Consider the following 19,235-nt stretch of genomic DNA (forward strand, 5'->3'; position numbering starts at 1 on the left):
GATCATAAAAAGGCATTTGTTAACTTTGTGTATAGTACCTGTCTATACTACATTCCATCATAGAAATTAATTAATTGATTAATAATCAGTTATGGTGCAGTTGACAGCTTTTTTTTTTTTTTAAAGATTTTATTTATTTATTTGACAGAGATATAGAGACAGCCAGTGAGAGAGGGAACACAAGCAGGGGAAGTGGGAGAGGAAGAAGCAGGCTCACAGGGAGGAGCCTGATGTGGGGCTCGATCCCATAACGCGGGGATCAAGCCCTGAGCTGAAGGCAGACGCTTAACCGCTGTGCCACCCAGGCGCCCCAGTTGACAGCTTTTGATGGTTAAAGAATTGCTTATTTTGTAGTGAGCTAGGCTCTCTGTTTTTTTGGTTTCTCCCACTCATTCCCTACAGCTTGGGCATTTTCATTGTCATTAGCACTTATCCCTAAGGGCATTACTGTGGTTGTCCTTATTTATGTTAACTCTATACTTCAATGCTATGGATAGTTTTAGTCTTCCTCATGTAGTGTTCCAAATAATAGCACCTTCAGCATGTGCTTTAATGAAAATTGTGACTACCTCCCTTTTCTGGGTAGGTAGGGATTCTTTAGTTGTTATGAACTTTTCCCATATGATTAGAATTTTCTGCACTAAATAGGACTTTACATTCCATTTGGCATACATTTATGAATGCTGTCACATGTCAGACACTGTGCTCCATCTGTTAATGCAGAGGCATTAAGCCATGTGGTAAAGAGCAGTAATAGAGGTGGGCACAGGTTCTGGGGGAGCATAACCGAGAGTTATTTAGCATATCCATGCTGAGTGTGAGGAGGGTGGGGAGAGTGCCAGGATTATCGGAAGGCAGCAGTTAAACTAAGTTTTGAAAGATGAATAAGAATTATTCAGTAGCAGGCATGGTTTTTAATCAAGGCTACGCTGGAGACAAGGAGCACAGTTTAGAAGCTATTGCTGAAGTACACACTACCACCTTTGCAATATTTCTGTGAAAAGCTTTGAGCTAAATTGGATCAGCCTCTGTATTTAACTCGTACTAATTTAGTGGAAATACAGGGGATGGGGCAGCGTGTTAAATGACACCATGGGGCTGTAGTTAGCAAAGCCCCAAATGTGGGAAAACAGCCTGGGATTTTCAACAAATAAACTACAAAAAAAAAAGAGAAGGGAGGGATTATGGATTATAAAAGAGATTTAAGAGACATCAGTGAAATGCTATATATTGTCCCTATTGGACTCTAATTTGAATATATCAACACTAAAAAATTTGGAGTATGAGACAGTTGGGAAAATCTGACCATTGATTGGATAGTTGCTGATATTACGGGATTTTTAAATTTTTGGGTGGCAATAATATTGTGGTTATGTTAAAAAAATAGTTCTTTTAGGCATACAGAAAAAAGATGAAATGAGATGATGACTAGAATTTGCCCCAGAGTGATCCAGTGTGGGCTGGGTGCTGTGTGTGGTGGGAGTGGGGTGGGGAGGGTAGAAGGGCCACAAATTTTGAAGCCAAGTGATGGGGGTACATAAGCAGCTTATTATGCCATTCTTTCTACCTTTGTGTTTGAATGTTTCTATAATTTTTTTTTTTTTTTAAAGCTGTTGCTATACTCTGGGCAAGAAATTTGAAGGACCTGAAGTAAAGCACTGGCTGTAAGGATGAAAAAAAAGATAGGTTTGAGGAATAAGTTATGACACAATTAGTTATACTTAGATGTCTGGGGCTGGAGGGAGGGGTGTCTAAGTTTATGGTTTGGGACTTGAGTATTGTTACCTAAGATAGGGAAAATGGAAGCAATGTGTCTTGAGGCTTTGGTGCAGGGTGGTATTGGGTGCTTGTTTTGGGACATACTGAGTTTCAGATAGCCAGGTAGAGATGCACAGTAAAGTCAGAGCTAGATGTGGATCAGAATGTGGGGAGTAGTTAACCCTAAGAAAGGATGAGATTGCCCAGGGAGAATATGTAGAAGAGGGAAGGGGTGCCCCTGATAGCAACAGAAAAAGAGAGAGAGCTAATTAGGATTCTGAGAGGAGAGGTCAGTGAGGGAAGAAAGTACGATTTTTAAGAAAGTCAAGGAAATAAGAAGTTTCAAGAAAGGTATAAGAACTATGACAAATCCAGTAGGAAGGTCAAGTAGGATAAGAGTTTGTCTAGTTCCTGTTGATTATGAACTAAATATTAAGGCCTTTGGGGCGCCTGTGGGGGTGGAGGGGAAGTTTTGTGAATACACTATATTGATACTCTGAAGTTACCAAGTCCCTTTAGTGTGGATTAATAGAGACTATAGCATATTTGTGTTGATTAGCTAGAGAGTTATGATTAAAAGCAAAAGAGCTTTCATTTAATTGGAAATAAAGATCCTTACCCTTCATTCCACCGGTGCCATTAATTTGAGATCATGTTCATTTGTACAAAGACCTTATCAAAGTTTACTTTAGTTCTCTGTGAAATTTTGCTAATTGGCACAAAAGATAGTGGCACTGAGGCTGCCATAGGAGTTTAGACTTTAGAATTGTGAAACCTGTCTTAAAGCCAGTTTCACAGTGAATCTGGTGCTGTGCTGATACTCTTCAGGGTAAATGCAAAATCTTAGCAGTAGGCAAAGATTATGTGGCTTGTTTACTTTTTTAAAGATTAATTTTTTAGATTTCTGTCTTAAAAATTGTTTTCCTTTTCTTTAGCTCTTTTTATTCCAAATAGTAGAGGAGATAAATGGAGCGGACTTGCCAGGAAAAGTTAGCCATCAGTTGCACTGTGATGCCTTACTGCTCTCACTACCATACGAGTGTCAGTATCTCTGTAGGGCTGCAGTATTGACAGTCATGGCCTTCTGGCACTCTTCTACAGCCAAGAGAGACATTTTGGCAGGAAGGACACAGCCTTCTGCCCTTCTTGCCATCCTCTGTGCAGGAATCTTATGATTTGTATTTATTTTCCTGTAAGTACAGAACTGTGAGAACTTGTTTAATTTGAAAAACCCTCACACAGCAAACTGTACAGCCCACATAGGGACAAAGGAATGATTCATCCTTTTAAAGATGCTTTTCCCTTAGTTGCTAACCTCTGACCAGAGTAGTGTGTAGTCTGAGAATTGAAATTTACCCATTTTTCATAAGACAGTTGAGAATTTTGTTGCCAGAAGGGGCCAGTGAGAATGCTTCTGCCTTCCCAGAGCAGCATTTAGCCCACACTGGCTGCCGCTCGGGTTGCCTGTTGAGTCATTCCCACAGTTCTATATAGAGCTTTTCTGGCTTTTCTTTTAAACATGATGTTCTTGGAGTGAGAAAGAAAGGAAGTTTTTCTCTCTTCCACAAAATCTCCCCCACCCTAAATCTGCATTGCTTTCTTTTTTCTAATAACAGAATATTGCCCTCAATCATTCTGAGACTGTTTTCTCTTCTGAGGTCTCTTACTGCTTTCATTTATCATTGGTTTGACTCTGAGCATTTTGGCATTCGCTGGGCTGCATTTGCAGCAGCAGGCTTTCAAGATACAGGCTGCTACTTAACCAGAAAGATTGAGGAGTTCTAGCTAAACATACCAAACATGGATTTCTAGTTTTCAGCTGTTTAAAAGTCAATCGGATGTGCCAAAAGGCATCTTAATGTCTTTATTATGACGATCAGTTAGTAGAAGGGACTGTAAAGTAAATGAATGAGCTTTTCACTTTAGATAAATGAAATTGCTGTGATTTGAACGGATTTTGGGTTGTTTTTGTGTTTGCATTGGAAGGTAAAATGCCCGTGTTTGTTTTTATTCAGAAGAGCCTGCTCCGTGCTAGTGGAAAAAGAATTGAAGTTTATCGGGAAAGGGAAATTGTTACATATTTGAAGTGTTGTCCTATGTGTTCCGTACATCTAGCAAGGTCATAACGCATTTTAGAAAAAAATAGCATCAGTAAACTGTCTATTGACAGCCCACATGTTCTCACACAGGAACAAGTTAAGGGGCTCTTTCAGGGGATTGGCAGATCTGAAAGACAGATTACAGCTCTGGAATGTATTCAGATGACTTTTTGAAACAGATATTTTAATTGGAGTCGGGGTGGAGAAGTAGTTGCGCTTCTGTAGTTAAATATTCAACTTCCTTAGCCTGTTATCTATAAATATCACAGATGAAAAAGCCCTTAGAACTCTTTTTCAGAAAACGAAGTCGCCATACACATTCATCTGTATGCATGTGTGTGTATGTGCTTAATTCCCATCCCCGCCTCCCAGTAATGGTAGTAATTGGGCTGTTTGTTTCAAAAGATTGAGTTGTTTGGATTGTGTTTAATATGTTGCTCTAAACTGCATTAGCAGCAAAGTCCCTTATACTAAAGGTTTGGAACAAAACCTCATCCTCTCTTCCTGAAAAGAGGGGGAAAAAGCAGTTGATCTGTGTTCTGAAGGTCCCTTTCTGTATGTGTCTCCCCTCCCCCCAGAGACCAACAGCAAGGAGGAGGAGCTCACTCACTGTTCTAACCACACTTCATAGGTCTTAACTTGAGCGCCTTTTGGTTTCCTGTCGTCAGTAATTCAACTCTGTGCCATCTTGACTTACTTGAAGGGTGGATAAATTGGTAACTGCACTGAGAAGGGGAGTGAATTTGAGCCTAAGGCACGAGACTGAATTTATGAAAGCTTTGGTAACCTCTGAAGACAACATCTTCTGTAACTTTGAATTTTTTCATTGTATTTGTGGGCTGCGGTTTCTGAGAAGAATCTGTCATGACTCTACTGGAACCTGAGATGTTAATGATGGCTGTGCAGTCCGGTAATTCTGTATTTCCTGCAGATTCTATTTGCTACAGGTTTCTTTAATAAGGTTGGGTATATCTGTTCTAGGATTGGATAGAGATGGGAGGAAGATAGATGGGAGTAAACATAAATTGTCCAGTGAATGTACTGCATGTTCAGGTTTCTATTGTAAAAAAAAAATTAATAGTTTTTTTCTAGTTGCAAACTCTAGTTACTCTAGTTATTCAGACAGAGCTTTGCTTTAGATGTTTACTGCCTTAAGACTGTTCAGTGAGGGGAAGAAAACCTTTCCCGTTAGTTCAGTATTATTATCTGTAACACTGCTTTTAATGTAGGATAATTAAATTGCTTTTGCTGTTTTATACATTACTGTCTTTGATCACTAATCTACACTGTATTATTATGTCTCTTAGTGAAAGCATGTTCTAAAATTTTCTTTCTTTCTCATTTTGTGGTATAACCTTTCTGAATCATCTTTTGGTTCTTGAAAAAGCTCTCGATAATGCAGAAGATTAAGACTCTTAAGTTTTGGAGATGGGGAAGTTTGAGCAAGAAAGTAGTCAACAGAAAGAATGTAGGATTTTTAAAATTCTGTCTCTAAAAACAGTTTTCTCAACTCAAAAGTGTCTCTTACAACAGTTTAAAATTCCAGTTTGTTTTTAATGGTTTCCTTTACTTTTAGTGTTTTGAAACTTGTAAGTTAGATATCTAAAAATAGGGAATGTTCTTTTGTTATTTTTAGACTTCTGCTAAAATGTAGTCTGTAGTGTTTTCCTGTTTCAGAGCATATCTTGAAAGATTCATACGAGTGGCATTTGCGGATCTCTTCCCATCCACTGGCTTTCACTCATTAGAATGAGATAGGCTCCTTGGTTTTGGCAGATACTGTCTCTGGCAGAATTGGTCTTACTGTTCTCCTTGGGGAACACTTAGTATGTTGAAAGAGACAGATATCCATCTGAAGACAGGATCAGATGCTGTCAGCTTAAGCTTTATGGACAGGGAAGGGCAACGAGGAAAGATACTGCTACCATTCTGTTCTGTCTGGTTTTACAAATAAGACCATGACGAGTCACTTATTAGTTGAGTTCTTCCGTTCATATATGCTATACTTTTGAGGTTGTTGCCTTTCCTTTTCCTCCCCCATATCTGTTGAGCTCTAAACAAGATAGTATTATCTGTTTCCTACCTGTCTAACCAAAATAGTATTATCTGACTGTTTCCTACCTGTCTAACCAAAATAGTATTATCTGATTGTTTCCTACCTGTCTCTGATGAAATAGCTCCCAGTTAAACTGACTTGGGGTTTGTTTTATTTTGTTTTGTTTCCCTTCTCTATGTTCTAGTTGTCTATTGTATCTGGGCAAGTGCATATTTTATTTTAGGGAGTATAAGTTAGCATTTGAACTCTCTCCCCCTTCTTTGATTGCTTTGTTACTTACAGATTATCTCAGTCTAGTAACTTTTCTTAATAAAGGTTAAAAGATTATTTGCTTTCCCCTAAGGGGGGTCTCACTGGTTCCCAGCTGGATAAGGGAAAGGGACTTACTTGTCTTGCCTAAGAGCTGTTTTTCCTATGACATATGTTGGGCAGAGCTAGCCACCCATCTGTTGGACCAACTACTTCATAAAACTTTCAAAGGATAATAGTATGTAAGACAAGTATGGATAAAATTGGCAAGGGTGTTGGGTACAGGTAGAATGAAAGGTCTGCAGAGGATAAATAGCATGTGTGTGTACCTCTTTCTTTTGCCTATGTTCAAAAGAGAGAAACTGGGTATAGCAAACTGATTTCTCTAGTACTTGTGGTTTCTCAATGCTCAAAATTTTTATAAAATTGATACCGTGTGCTTCTGAAGCTGTAGTCATTATGCTGGATTGTAACAGTAATATGACAGCTATATTTATGATAAGAAATGAAAAAGCACATTATGAAGCCTTGATAAGCTAAAAGCCAATCATTCTTTCTTAAAAGTCAAGACGTTTAGACTATATGAGCCATAGCTTATTCTAGCAATACCATATTTGGATTTCCATGAATATATACTTTATAGGTGAAACTACTATTTAATGAGATTTTAAAAATAAACTCTTTTAAACAAGATTCAAGATGCAAAGTCTTTACCCTATATTAAACATTAGGATACTGAATATTGTAGCAAAGTTCCAGGGTGCATTGTATATTTATTAACAGTTTTCATTTCTTTAAAAGATTTTATTTATTTATTTGAGAGAGAGAGAACAGAGGCAGAGGGAGAGGGAGAAGCAGACTCTCTGCTGAACAGAGAGCCCAGTGGTCCTATCCCAGGACCCTGAGATCATGACCCGAGTGGAAGGCAGATGCTTAACCGACTGAGCCACCCAGGGACCCCAACAGTTTTCATTTAGTATTTGGAACTTAGCAATTTTGGTGAGATATACTTGCATATAAAGACTTTCCTCCATCTCACTGCTGATGGTCTTTTTTTTTTTTTTTTAAGATTTATTTATTTTATTTATTTATTTGAGAGAGAACACCATAGAGAGAGAAAGCATGAATGCGGGGCAGAGGCAGAGGGAGAAGTGGACTCCCTGCCAAGCAGGGAGCCTGATGCGGGGCTCGATTCCAGGACCCAATACCTTTCAAAACTGAAATTCTTCCACATCTCTGGATGTGCAGTGTGCCCTGTCTTCCTGTGATATGTATTGTTAAATCTGAGTGTTCTGATCAAGCCACAGTTAGGTTTCCACAGTGGTGATAGATGCTTTAATCCCCTATCTAGACTGTGATTAGAAAACTAATGATCTGAGATGGATATTTGGGATTTCTGAAGTTAAGAGTAAGGGAGTGTTGGGGGCATAACACCAATGCTGGGGCCCAGCTCTTGCCAACTAATACGTAAGACTTTGACCAAGCAGGCCTTGTCCCTGTATCTAGTCTGTGTAGTCTTCTTAGTTTCTAACTGTACAGCAGTGGGACAGAGTTCCCTTATAGAGAAAGGGATTGAGGCAGTTCCCTAGGTTTTTGTTGGTCCCTTGACATACACTTGATCTTGATGAGGCAGAATTAGGGAGTCTGTTTTTTCTGTCTCTTTTGTGCACATATGTTTGCATCCCCCAGCCCAGCCCCCATACACTGCACCTGGACAAACCCCAGTGCTTGTCTATGTATAGGTTATCTCTGGAAGGATCATAAGAAACTGGTAACCGTGACTAACTACCTCAAGGCAGGGGAATGGAGAGCTGGAGGATTGGGATGGAAGAGCCTTTTTGTTTCACAGAACAGTTGAGTTCTTTTCTAATTTTATTACGATATGGAATATCACATAAATATGAAAGAACATATAGAGTGTGTATTACAACAATACATAGAGTACATAAACCCCTGGGCACATTACCCAACCTAAGAAATGGAGCACAGTATGCACTGAAGTCCTCTTAGTGCCCTTTTTGATTTATCCCTTGGAAAACTGTTTTCTTTGTTTTTAGCTGTATCTGCCTTTTGAATCTTTCATATTTTGTACCCATGCATGCTATTTAAAAATATTAATTGAAAAGCATTCCTCAGTCCATTTACACCCTTATCACTTGATGTTTATATATTTAATTCTTTTATTTAAAGATTTCATTCATTTATTTGAGAGAGAGCGCGCACGAGTGGGGGGTGGAGGGACAGAGGGAGAGGGACAAGCAGACTTCCCGCTGAGAATGGAGCCTGTTGTGGGGCTCAAACCTAGGACCCCGAGATCATGACCTGAGCCAAAGTCAGACACTTAACCAAAGGAGCCAACCAGGCACCTCTACTCAATTCTTGCATATTTCTTTAACTTCTAGTTCCCCGATGATTACAATTTGCCTCTGAACTTTGTATTTTATAATAGTTCGGGTTGGAGAGAGGGAAGTAGTAATTCATAAATATAAGGTTGAAGGAAGATGGCGGATAAATAACTCTTGCCCTTTTTAGTAATGGGTTAACTCCCATTCACAAGGAAGGGCCCCTTATTTGGGTTCGTGTCACTCAGGGATCTGTAGAGCTGGTGAAAAACTTCAGAACTTTCAGCAATACCTACCTTTTGGATCTCCTAATAATCTAAATATTAGTGTGGGCTTTTAAAAAACACATTTTTGTTTATATTCAAGGGATTTTAGAGCTTGAGGAAACCTTAGGTATTTTCTTGTCCTCTCCTTTATTTAAGATGAGGAAATTGGCCCATTGAGGATAATTTATTTCCTGAAGTGACATAATTAATTAGTGGCAGAGATGGAAGGAGAATTTATTTCCTTACTCTCATGACAGTGCTCTTCGTGCTGTAACATACTTACAAGAAACCATCAGAGACCTCTGATGTGTGAGATTGTTTATAATTTTCCCAGGAGATCTTGGTTTTCCTTGGGTTTTTCCATTGCACGTTTCTATCACTGCTCAGATTGACTCACATCTTAAGAGGTGGAGATAAAAGCCAGTGCCTGAGTGTCTAGCTCCTCCCCCTGAGGAGCGGAGTCAGATACTACAGGCCCCAATGGTTGTCTCCATCTTGCTTTGCTTTCTCTGGCCTGGTTGATGATCTCATACCTTGAGGGTGAGCTCAGAAGACAGGTAGGCAGACAGACGGCTGTTGTCATCAGTATTCTGGATTACATCTTCCTGCCTTTTCTCTGACTCATTAATTTATCTGGGATCCCCTTAGAGTTAGGACCCAGATCAAAGGAATTTGAATTCATCTGTCTGTCTCTATCCTCTTTTCCTCCCTTTTGTTTCCTTTTGTATGAGGCAAGCTGTCAAGACCATGAGCCACAGTTTTAGCTTTATTAAATCAGTGCCAAATGAAATAAAGATGAGTTTCATACAGTCTTGTTTTTTTGGAACTTCATTTTTATGATTACCACATGCATTGTTTTTGAAAGGGTTTTCTTTATAACAAGGAAAAAATACTAAAAACCCTTGCTTTGCCATCAACAACAAAAAATAACTTTCTCTGCCTTTCTCTCAACAAGCTCAAGGGCATCATCAGGCCGAACTCATGTGTTAGGGGTCTGGGGCATCTTTAATCTCACGGCAGTCTCATAAATGGTTTGGTGGCTGAAGCAATTGGGTAAATATAGAGGGCCTAGCAAAGAGGAATACATGGTAATTACATAGCGAAAATAAACTTAGTCGTGAAGTGTTTGTAGTGTGTTATAACTTTAAAGTGTTTCATGTAAATTATCTTATTTGATCTTGACAACAACTCTTTGAGGTATCTGTATCTTCACATTTTACAAAGGAGGAAACTGAGGCTCAGAGAGGCTTCGGGACATACAGTAAGAGATGGAACTGATGTTTACAATCAGGTTTTTTATTTTAAGCACTAGTGACTTACATTTTCCATTTAAAATGAAAGTCAGATCAGCTCTCTTCTCACTTAGAACCTTCTAGTGGTTCTTATTCACTGGAAAAGCCCAGGTCCTTGTAGTGCCTACAGAGTGCATGATCTGCCCCCAGCTCTGTAACTCTCAGATTGCACCCGCTCCTCTTCCCTCGCTTGAGCTGTCCCAGCCTAACCACTCTCTTTGCTGTCCCTGCATGCCTTAGAGAATGCTCCTGTTTTGGGGCTTCTGTCCTTGATGATATTCCTTTTACTTGGGGCACTTTTTACTGGGTAGCCTCATGGCTTGCTCCCTCACTTCCTTCAGATCTTTGTTCACATGTCACTTACTTGGACCTTCCCTGACCGCCCTTAGGTAAATATGTTCTTGAGACCATGCCTTTCAGCTATTTTGTATAGCATGCACTGTACTAACTAGTGTAGTGGTTTCCAGAGTGTGGTCTGGGAAACCCCTAGGTGTCCCTGAGACCTTTTCTGTAGGTGCAAAGTGAAGCCTTTTTATATATTTATATTAAAATATTATGTACCTTTTTTTACTTTTGTCCTCATGAGTATACGCTGTAGTTTTCCAGAGCTACGGTGGTGTATGATATCTCAACAGAATGCACGCAGTATATATGAAAATTCAGCTATACATGATACATTATTTAGTAAATTATACATAAGAGAGATTTGCAAAAATGTTAAAACAGTACTCTTTTTACTACTTTTTTTTATTTTGGAAAATAATCATATTTTTCATAGGAGCATGTTAACATGCAGTAGTTTTATTGTTATTTTTTAAAGAAATAATAAATATTTTATGGTTGCCTGGGTTGCTCAGTCGGTTAAGCATCCGACTCTTGATTTTGGCTCAGGTCCTGATCTCAGGATCCTCGAACCCTGTGTTGGGCTCTGAGCTCAGCGTGGAGTCTGCTTGTCCTTCTCCCTCTGCTCCTCCCCTACTCTCTCTCTCACTCAAATAAATAAATCTTTTTTAAAAATTTGTAAAGACATAATAAATATTTTAAAAATTTTCAGTTTTAATTTCTTATCTGAGATACACTGATGAATATAACCCACATAAACAAAAACTCTTTGAAGTTCTCAATAAGTATAAAAGGGTAAAGGAATTGTGACATCAGAGTTTGAGAAGAGTAGGTATAGTGTTTAAGAGCATGGACTATGGAATCCAGGTTTCTCAGCTCTGTCACTAATTAGCTGTGTGACTTTGGACAAATTACTTAACCTCCCTGTGCCTGTTATTTCATCTGTAAAGCAGTAATAATAATGTAATGGTAATAGTGCCAACCCCAGATAGTTGTTGTTAAGTATTAAATGTGTTAATATATGTAAAATGGTTTTAAAGATTCTGGCACGTAGTAAGCGCTTTATATTTTTTTTATGTTATTGTGGTTAGTTTTGTCTTTTGTTGTTGGAATTTTGAATACTATTAAATGCAGATAGTTTCTTGTTTCTTCTTTATTCTGACAACTTGCCACAACTGTTTGGCAACTTTTAGAAACTTTTTAAAAAATGTTTCTTCTTTAACTTGAAAGACTTCTGGGAATTTTGTTCTAAGGAATTATAAAAGATATATAAGATTTATGTATAGGGATGTTTATAGCAGTGTTATTTATAGTAGTAAAAAACCCTAAAACAAACAGAAACCAAAATTTTAACAGGAGATTGGTTAAGTAACTTATAGTGCATTCATGTGATTGGAAACTAATGTAGTCATGAGATTATTTAAAGATGTGGGAAAGTGTTTACTATTTATCCATTTAGTCCTTAAAAAATGGATGTAAGGATATATACCAGAATATTAATAGCTGTCACTGGGTAGTAGGATTTCGTAAGGGTTTTTTTTTTTTTTTTTTTTTGAGTTTTCCTGTATGTCTGTAATTTTCTATCATAAACATTCGTTTCTGTTGTATTCAGATAAAAGCCATATTTAATTGTGTGTGTAGGTGTGTGTACATGTAGGTACAGTTAGTTATAAGAGGGAGAAAATGGCTGAAGTGTAGTATCTTGGATTTGGAGTAAAACTGTTGATTTGGGACTTCTGCAATCAGAGCACTCCACTGACCAAACAACGCATCATGAGGAGGCACTCCATCCCATTAAGCTGTTCATTCTGACCAGTCTAGTTTGTATAAATCCGTTTTACATTTTTGTCTTTGTTTCTATTTTGTAAGATTTATTGAAATTTATCTTTCCAGTGTTTGTGTTAGGCCATGTTCTTGGCAGAGCTATAGATCCTTCCTGTGCACACTTAACCACTCTCAATTTGCTGAACCTTTCAGAAGTTTTTATAAACCAAAAACACACTAAGTTATTTTTTTTGTTTTTGATCGGTAAGAATAATCTGAGTTCTCCTAGGCATAAAATAATGGCATTAGCATAAAATGTTTTAATTATTTGGTAGTACATTTTCATTATGTATTTTGTTCTTTGACCCTAGGGTACACGTGAAGTCCTCTTGACGATATCTGTTCTTTATCAGAAAGGCAAAACTCATATTGCATCATCTTTATTATGTAAACAGGACCTGCAGCCCTTATGTTGAAGAATTAAAATGTTAATTAAATTGACCTTGATTTTGTGAACTGTTATCTTAGTTTACCGTCTTGAGAATCATTTACGTTACATTCCTCAAATCAGTCCTGTAAGACTAATTTATAAAATATTTGGTTGTGTAGAGAGTATTGAAAACTTACGGTGTTAACATTAATTAGGCTGCCCAAAGAGAAACTATGACCTCAGTCTTCTAACTTTTTGAGTCTTCTTACTCAAAGTGTGTTCCAAAGACCAGCAGCATCTGTATCACCTGGGAGCTTGTTAGGAATCCACAGTCTCAGGCTCCCCCTCACATGTACAGTCTGAATCTTCATTTGAACAGGGTCTTTAGGTGCATGTTAAAGTTGAGAAGTATTGTTCCAACAGACATTTTTATTGACTTTGTTTTTGAATTGAACAGGTGAAATAAAGATGACTTGGTGTATTTCCTGGATCGGAAGCATTGCTCAAAATGATAAAAGTGAGAAAATGAGAATGCAGTGGTTGGAAAAATTATATGATGTCTAATTAGTGTGGAAGCATTGGATAAAATAGGAAACAAAAAAAGAGAAGTAAACTTGCTCCTAGTATAGTATTCTACATTTGAGAAATGTTCACAATTTGACACTTTCTTAGCCATTTTTCTTGACTTTTGAGAGAACAAATAGGTTTCTCCTTGGCATTCTAGAATGTTACCTGAAAAGGGATCTTGGAGATGATCCTTCATTTTACAGATGAGCAAATTGGGAGTTAAGAATGTTAAGTGACTTACCTAAGATCACATAGCTTGGACTCCCCATGTCCTGACTTTCAAAGCACTGCTCTTTATACCTCCTGTGCTACCCATCTGCGTTGCCGAAAGCTATGTCAGTTGTTTCTGTTGATGTTGGTTGAAACCATACCGAACAATTACGAGAATATATCCAGTACCCCTCACAGCATCGTGGGAAAATGGTGGGGGCTTACTCTCTCCTTTCCTTTCTGTGAACTCATGAATAGCTTCAGAAAAAGATGTTGCTTGTTGTCTGGAAGTTAAACTGCTGCTTCTCTGAACCAGGGGTGCTTGCTGCACAGGCCTGTACTCTCTGAAGTGGGAAGGTGCAGGAGTGTGGGGAAAGGTGTGGGAATCTTCTGTTCTGCTGAGAATGGCAGTGGTTTTGAGTATTTAAAAGTAGTTATTTTTCTTTATATCTCTCATTTAAATAAAAGTTTATAAATCAGGAAATATACCTTTCAACAAAGAATGCTAAAAGAGCTGGCTATCTGTATGCAAAAAAAAAAAAAAAAAATTCACCCTTATCTCATGCCATATGCAAAAATTCACTTGAAACAGGTCATAGGTCTAAATGTGAAAGCTAAAGGACACAAAAAGTATGAACTATAAAAGAAAAACTCTTAAATTGGACTTTATCAAGTTTAAATACTTTTTTATCTACTTTGTACACTGTTGAGAAAATTAAAAAACAGGCCATAGAATGGGAGAAAATGTTTATGTGTGTCTGACAAAGGACTTGTATCTGGAATATATAAAGAACTCTTAGAACTCAACAAGACAGCGCAATTAAAAAAATGAGAAAAGACTCAATCATTCAAAAACACTTCAAAAAATATGCAAATGGCCAATAAGTACGTGAAAAGATGCTCTACATCATTGGCCATCAGCGAATTAAAACCACAATGAGACACCACTACCCACTCACTATAATGATTAAAATTAAAAAGACTGACCGATACCAAGTCTTGACAGGGAGGGCTATAGAGCAGTGGGAATTCATACACTGCTAGTGAAATGTAAAATGGTATAATCACTTTGGAAAACAATTTGGCATTTCTTATTAAGTTAAACATATTTAGTACATGACCCAGCAGTCCTACTCCTAAGTCTTAACCCAAGAGAAATGGAAACATATTCACATTTGCACATGAAGGTTGATAGCAGCTTTATTCTTAATGACTCCAAACTGGAAAGAACGTAGATATCCATCAACAGGTGAATGGATAAATTGTGATATATCCATAAAGTAGAAAATTACTAGCAATAAAAATGAACAAACTACTGATATATTCAAAAACATGGACAGATTTCAGAAACGTGCTGAATGTAAGAAGCTAGACTCAAATGAATACATACTGGATTATACCATTTATATAATATTCTTAAAAATGCAGGCTGTAGAATACTATTCAATAATAATAGTAATAATAATAATAATAATAATAATAATAATAATAGACCAACAATTCATATGTAAAACACCCTGGATGACTCTCCAGAGAGTTATGCTGAGTGAAAAAACCAATCCCAAAAGGTTATGTACTGTATGATTCCATTTGTATGATGTTTTTGAAATGATAAAATTATGGGTATGGAAAACAGATTGATGGTTGTCAGGGGCTAAAGACCAGGTGGGGCTGAGAGGAAAGTACATGTGGTTAAAAGGTCAGCATGAGGAATCCTTAGTGTTGGAAATGTTCTGTATCTTGACTCTATCGATGTCAGTATCCTAGTTGTAATGCTGCAGTGTAGTTTTGCAAGATATTATCATTGGGGGGAACTGGGTGAAGGAAACATGGGATCTCTTTGTATTATTTTTTATAACTGCATATGAATCTATAGTTACCTCAACATAAAAAGTTTACTTGAAAAATGTAGACAGTTTGGCAGCTTTTCAAAAAATTAAAGTTACCCTGTGACCCAGCACTTCCACTCCTAGATGTATACTCAAGAAAATCAAAAGTTTTGTCCACACAAAAACTTGTACACAAATGTTTATAGTGGTGTTAGCCAAATATGAAGATGATACAAATGTCCATCAATCGATAAATGGATAAACAGAATGTACTAGATCTTTATAATGGAATGTTACTCAGCCATAAAAAGGAATGAAGTATAAAGCCTATAAAATGGATGAACCTTGAAAACATTATGCCAAGTGAAAGAAGATAGACACAAAAGGCCACATATTGTAAAATTGCATTTATGTGAGATGTCCAGAATAGGCAAATCCATAGAGACAGAAAATAGACCATTGGTTGTCAGGGCCTGGAGTTGGAGGTATGGATGGGGATGGGGTTTGGGGGGTGGTAATGAAAATGTTCTAGAATTAGATAGTGATGGTTGCACACCTTTGAGAATATACTAAAAACTGTTGGATTATACACTTTGGGTGAATTATATCTCCATAAAAAAATGTATAAGAAAAAAATACAGGTTTCTCTGGAGTGACAGCAGACCAGTTGTTGCCTGGGGCCGGAAGTAGAGAAGTTAACTGCAAAAGGGTATAAGAGAACTGTAGGGAATGAAAGTGTATGTCTTTATCGTCATAGTAGTTATGCAGGTGTAGGCATTTGTCAGAATGCATTGAAGTGCATCCTTAAACTGGGTGAAGTTTATTGTATCTAAATTAAACTAAAATTGATTTTTAAAACTTATAAAATTATCTCTAATTGTTGTAAGCTTAAAGTGATCTTTAGCTTATCTCTTATTATAAGGCTAACAACTGTTAGAAAAACTGACCCAAGGACTCTGACTTTTATTGCTAATTTCTCTCACCCTTTTCCATCTAGTCAATTTACAAAGTGAAATTACATTGATCAGTTTCGGTCAGACTATGCTCTTGTGCTTTTGAACTAGCATGATTCTGTTGCTCTTCTTTTCAAAACTATGAGTGGGTGTAATTGTTCTAATTTTTGTTAAGTTTATGGAACATTCTGTTGGTTTGTACTGCTGTTTTCCTTTTATGTGCAACAGAAGAATGTTCCATTGGGTGTAACATATCAGATTGATTGCATTTCACCTCCACTCTGGAGTACCCAGAGCTAATTTGGGCACCAGGAGATTGTAGTTAAAATCACTCTTGAGGCAAGTAAGCAAAAGGAGAAAAGGTGGTAGCACTGCTAGGTAATGCTGAAAACAAAAACAAAGAAGTGTGTGAACATTTTTCCCACCTACACCATTTCTGTCTCCCAGTCCCTGATCTCTTGCTATGAAATGTGCTGTATTACACAAAACCCTTCAAGGGAACAGTGTTGGGAGATAATTTGTAAGTTAGAAAAACCGGCTTTGTTATGTGGCTTCTGAATTTTCTTCCTGAAGTTTCCTTCCCCTGCCCTCACTCAGTTCTTGGTCCTGACAATACCTAACTCCGGGAAGGGTGTTTCCTATTGAAAACTATGCTCTACAGGTAGACAAATCTTCTATTATTTTCCTTAAGCATAACCAAGATAGCCATATATATGTATATATATTTTTAAATACTAGTACAATTGACATCCAGTGTTATATTAGCTTTAGGTATACATCGTAGTGATTCAACATTTCTATACATTACTCAGTACTCATCACAAAAAGTGTCCTCTTCATTCCCTTCACCTATATCCATCCCTCTGCCAGCCTCCCTTTTGGGAACCTCCAGTTCTCTATATTTAAGACCTGGTTTTTTGTTTCTCTTTTTTTTCTTTTGTTTTGTTTCTTAGATTCCACATATGAATGAAATCGTATGGTATTTGTCTTTTTCTGACTTAGTTTACTTAACATTATACCCTCTAGATCCATCCATGATGTTGCAAATGGCAAGATTTCATTCTTTTTTTTTATACAGCTGACTAATATTCCATTGTATGTATGTATACCACATCTTCTTTATCCATTCATCTGTCAATGGACACTTGGGTTGCTTCCATAATTTGGCTATTTTTAAATAATGCTGCAACAAACATAGGGGTACATATAGCTTTTCAAATTAGTGTTTTTGTATTCTTTGGGTGAATACCCAGTAGTGTGATTACTGGATCATAGTGTGAGTCTATTTTTAATTTTTTGAGGAACCTCCATACTGTTTTCCACAGTGGCTATACCAGTTTGTATTCACACCAGCAGTGCGTGAGGGATCCTTTTCCTCCACATCCATGCCAGCACTTGTTACTTCTTGTGTTTTGATTTTAACCATTCTGACAGGTGTGAGGTGATACCTCATTGTGGTTTTGATTTGCATTTTCCTGATGATTAGTGATATTGAGCCTCTTTTCATGTGTCTATTGGCGATTTGTATGTCTTCTTTGGAGAAATGTCTGTTTATGCTTTCTGCTCATTTTTTAATAGGATTATTTGGGTGTTGAGTCTTATAAGTTTTTTGTGGGTTTTTTTGTTTTGTTTTGTTTTACATATTTTGGATACTGACTCCTTATTGGAGATGTCATTTGCAAATACCTTCTCCCATTCAGCAGGTTGACTTTTAATTTTGTTGGTTATTTCCTTGTCTGTGCAGAAGCTTTTTATTTTGATGTAGTCCCAATAGTGAAAGTTTTACTTCTTCCTTAACGAATTTGGATGCCTTTTATTTCTTTTTCTTGTCTCATTGCTGTGAGACAGCCTTATATTTTAAAAACAAACCTTTTAAAACTAGTAGAGACCAAATAGGAAAATGCAAAGACAAATCTCAAAACATAAGAGGCATATTTCTAGAGTATGGAATTCTAAGTGGATTTTGTGAGAATTCCAACAAAAATATATTCAAAATAACATAATAATAATAACCAGCACTTAAATAGGATTTACCATGTGCCACAGTGTTCCAAGCTCCTTACATATATTAACTCTTTTACTGTTTGCAACAACTATATAAGATGGATGCTCTTACTATCCCATTTTACAGATATTGAAATTGAGGGGCAAAGTGGAAAAGGGACATGGTCAGTGCCACACACCTGGTGAGTGGTAGAGCTTAGATTGCATCTAGGTGGTCTGGCTTCAGAAACTGTGCTCTTTAGCACCGCATCATATGTTTTCCACGTGAGTTTCAAATCCTTTTATCCTCCAAGTGTATATGGTATCTCCTGACAGCCTACCCAACTTGTCTAAGTTCCTTTGTCCTGTTCTTTCAGTACATTGCCTACCTATATTTTTTGCCCCCTTCTCTTCCTGCCTTATCCCTCTCCCCAGAATTCTGTGTCATAACCGTTAAAAACAACAACAAAAAACCTTTAACCTCTTTGTTTTATTTAATATTTGTATTTTTTTAATGATTTTTATTTATTTGAGAGAGAGAGAGCATGAGCGGGAGAAGGGGGAGCAGAGGGAGAGAGAGAAGCAGACTCCCCACTGAGCAGGGCCCAGATCGGGCTTGATCCCAGGACCCTGAGATCATGACCTGAGCCAAAGGTAGACGAGTAACTTAACTAAGCCACCCATGCACCCCTCTAATACTTATCTTAAATTCTGTTGCCCTAGACTTCCTTTCTGCATAGGGATGACCTTTTTTCTACACTTAACCCTATTTTTGAAGTTTCCGTGCTTTTAACAGTGAGTCTTGTACCTGTTCATGAAGGTTAGAAAGGGTGCTGTTTTGAATTACAGTGTAGTAAGATTTCTGACTCTACACCCATGGCCAGAAAACTAGTGTCACATGTTTGAAACTAAGCAAAACCTCTTGAGTGTCTTGCCATAAATGTGCATTAGAAATTTTTTCCGATGTAGCAAATAGTTTCTGTGGGTAGGAAGTAAATTTAAACCTGTATATCTTTAGAGTAGGAACATTTTCCATGTGAAGGTCCTTGTTGGCTCTGTTAAGAAAAAGGTCCCTTGCCTCCTTCTCCCTTTCCT

The 19,235-nt window shown here is 37.5% G+C and overlaps 1 protein-coding gene across 4 annotated transcripts in view; it reads left to right on the forward strand.

The window, feature by feature from the left end:
- Positions 1–19,235, forward strand: part of MRTFA (myocardin related transcription factor A) — a 190,498-nt gene that overhangs the window by 93,956 nt on the left and 77,307 nt on the right. Inside the window, exon 1 of one of the 4 annotated variants that reach the window (XM_045779740.2) lies at positions 1,516–4,767. The exons of the other annotated variants lie outside the window; for them this stretch is intronic. Within the exon in view, the coding sequence (XP_045635696.1) occupies positions 4,722–4,767 (46 nt within the window). The 5' untranslated portion in view covers positions 1,516–4,721. Of the gene's footprint in view, positions 1–1,515; positions 4,768–19,235 lie in introns of those variants that run through there. 4 annotated transcript variants of the gene reach the window in all.

This window comes from Ursus americanus, chromosome 17, assembly GCF_024610735.1.
Source record: "Ursus americanus isolate L20-20 chromosome 17, mUrsAme1.1.p, whole genome shotgun sequence".
NCBI lineage: Eukaryota > Metazoa > Chordata > Mammalia > Carnivora > Ursidae > Ursus > Ursus americanus.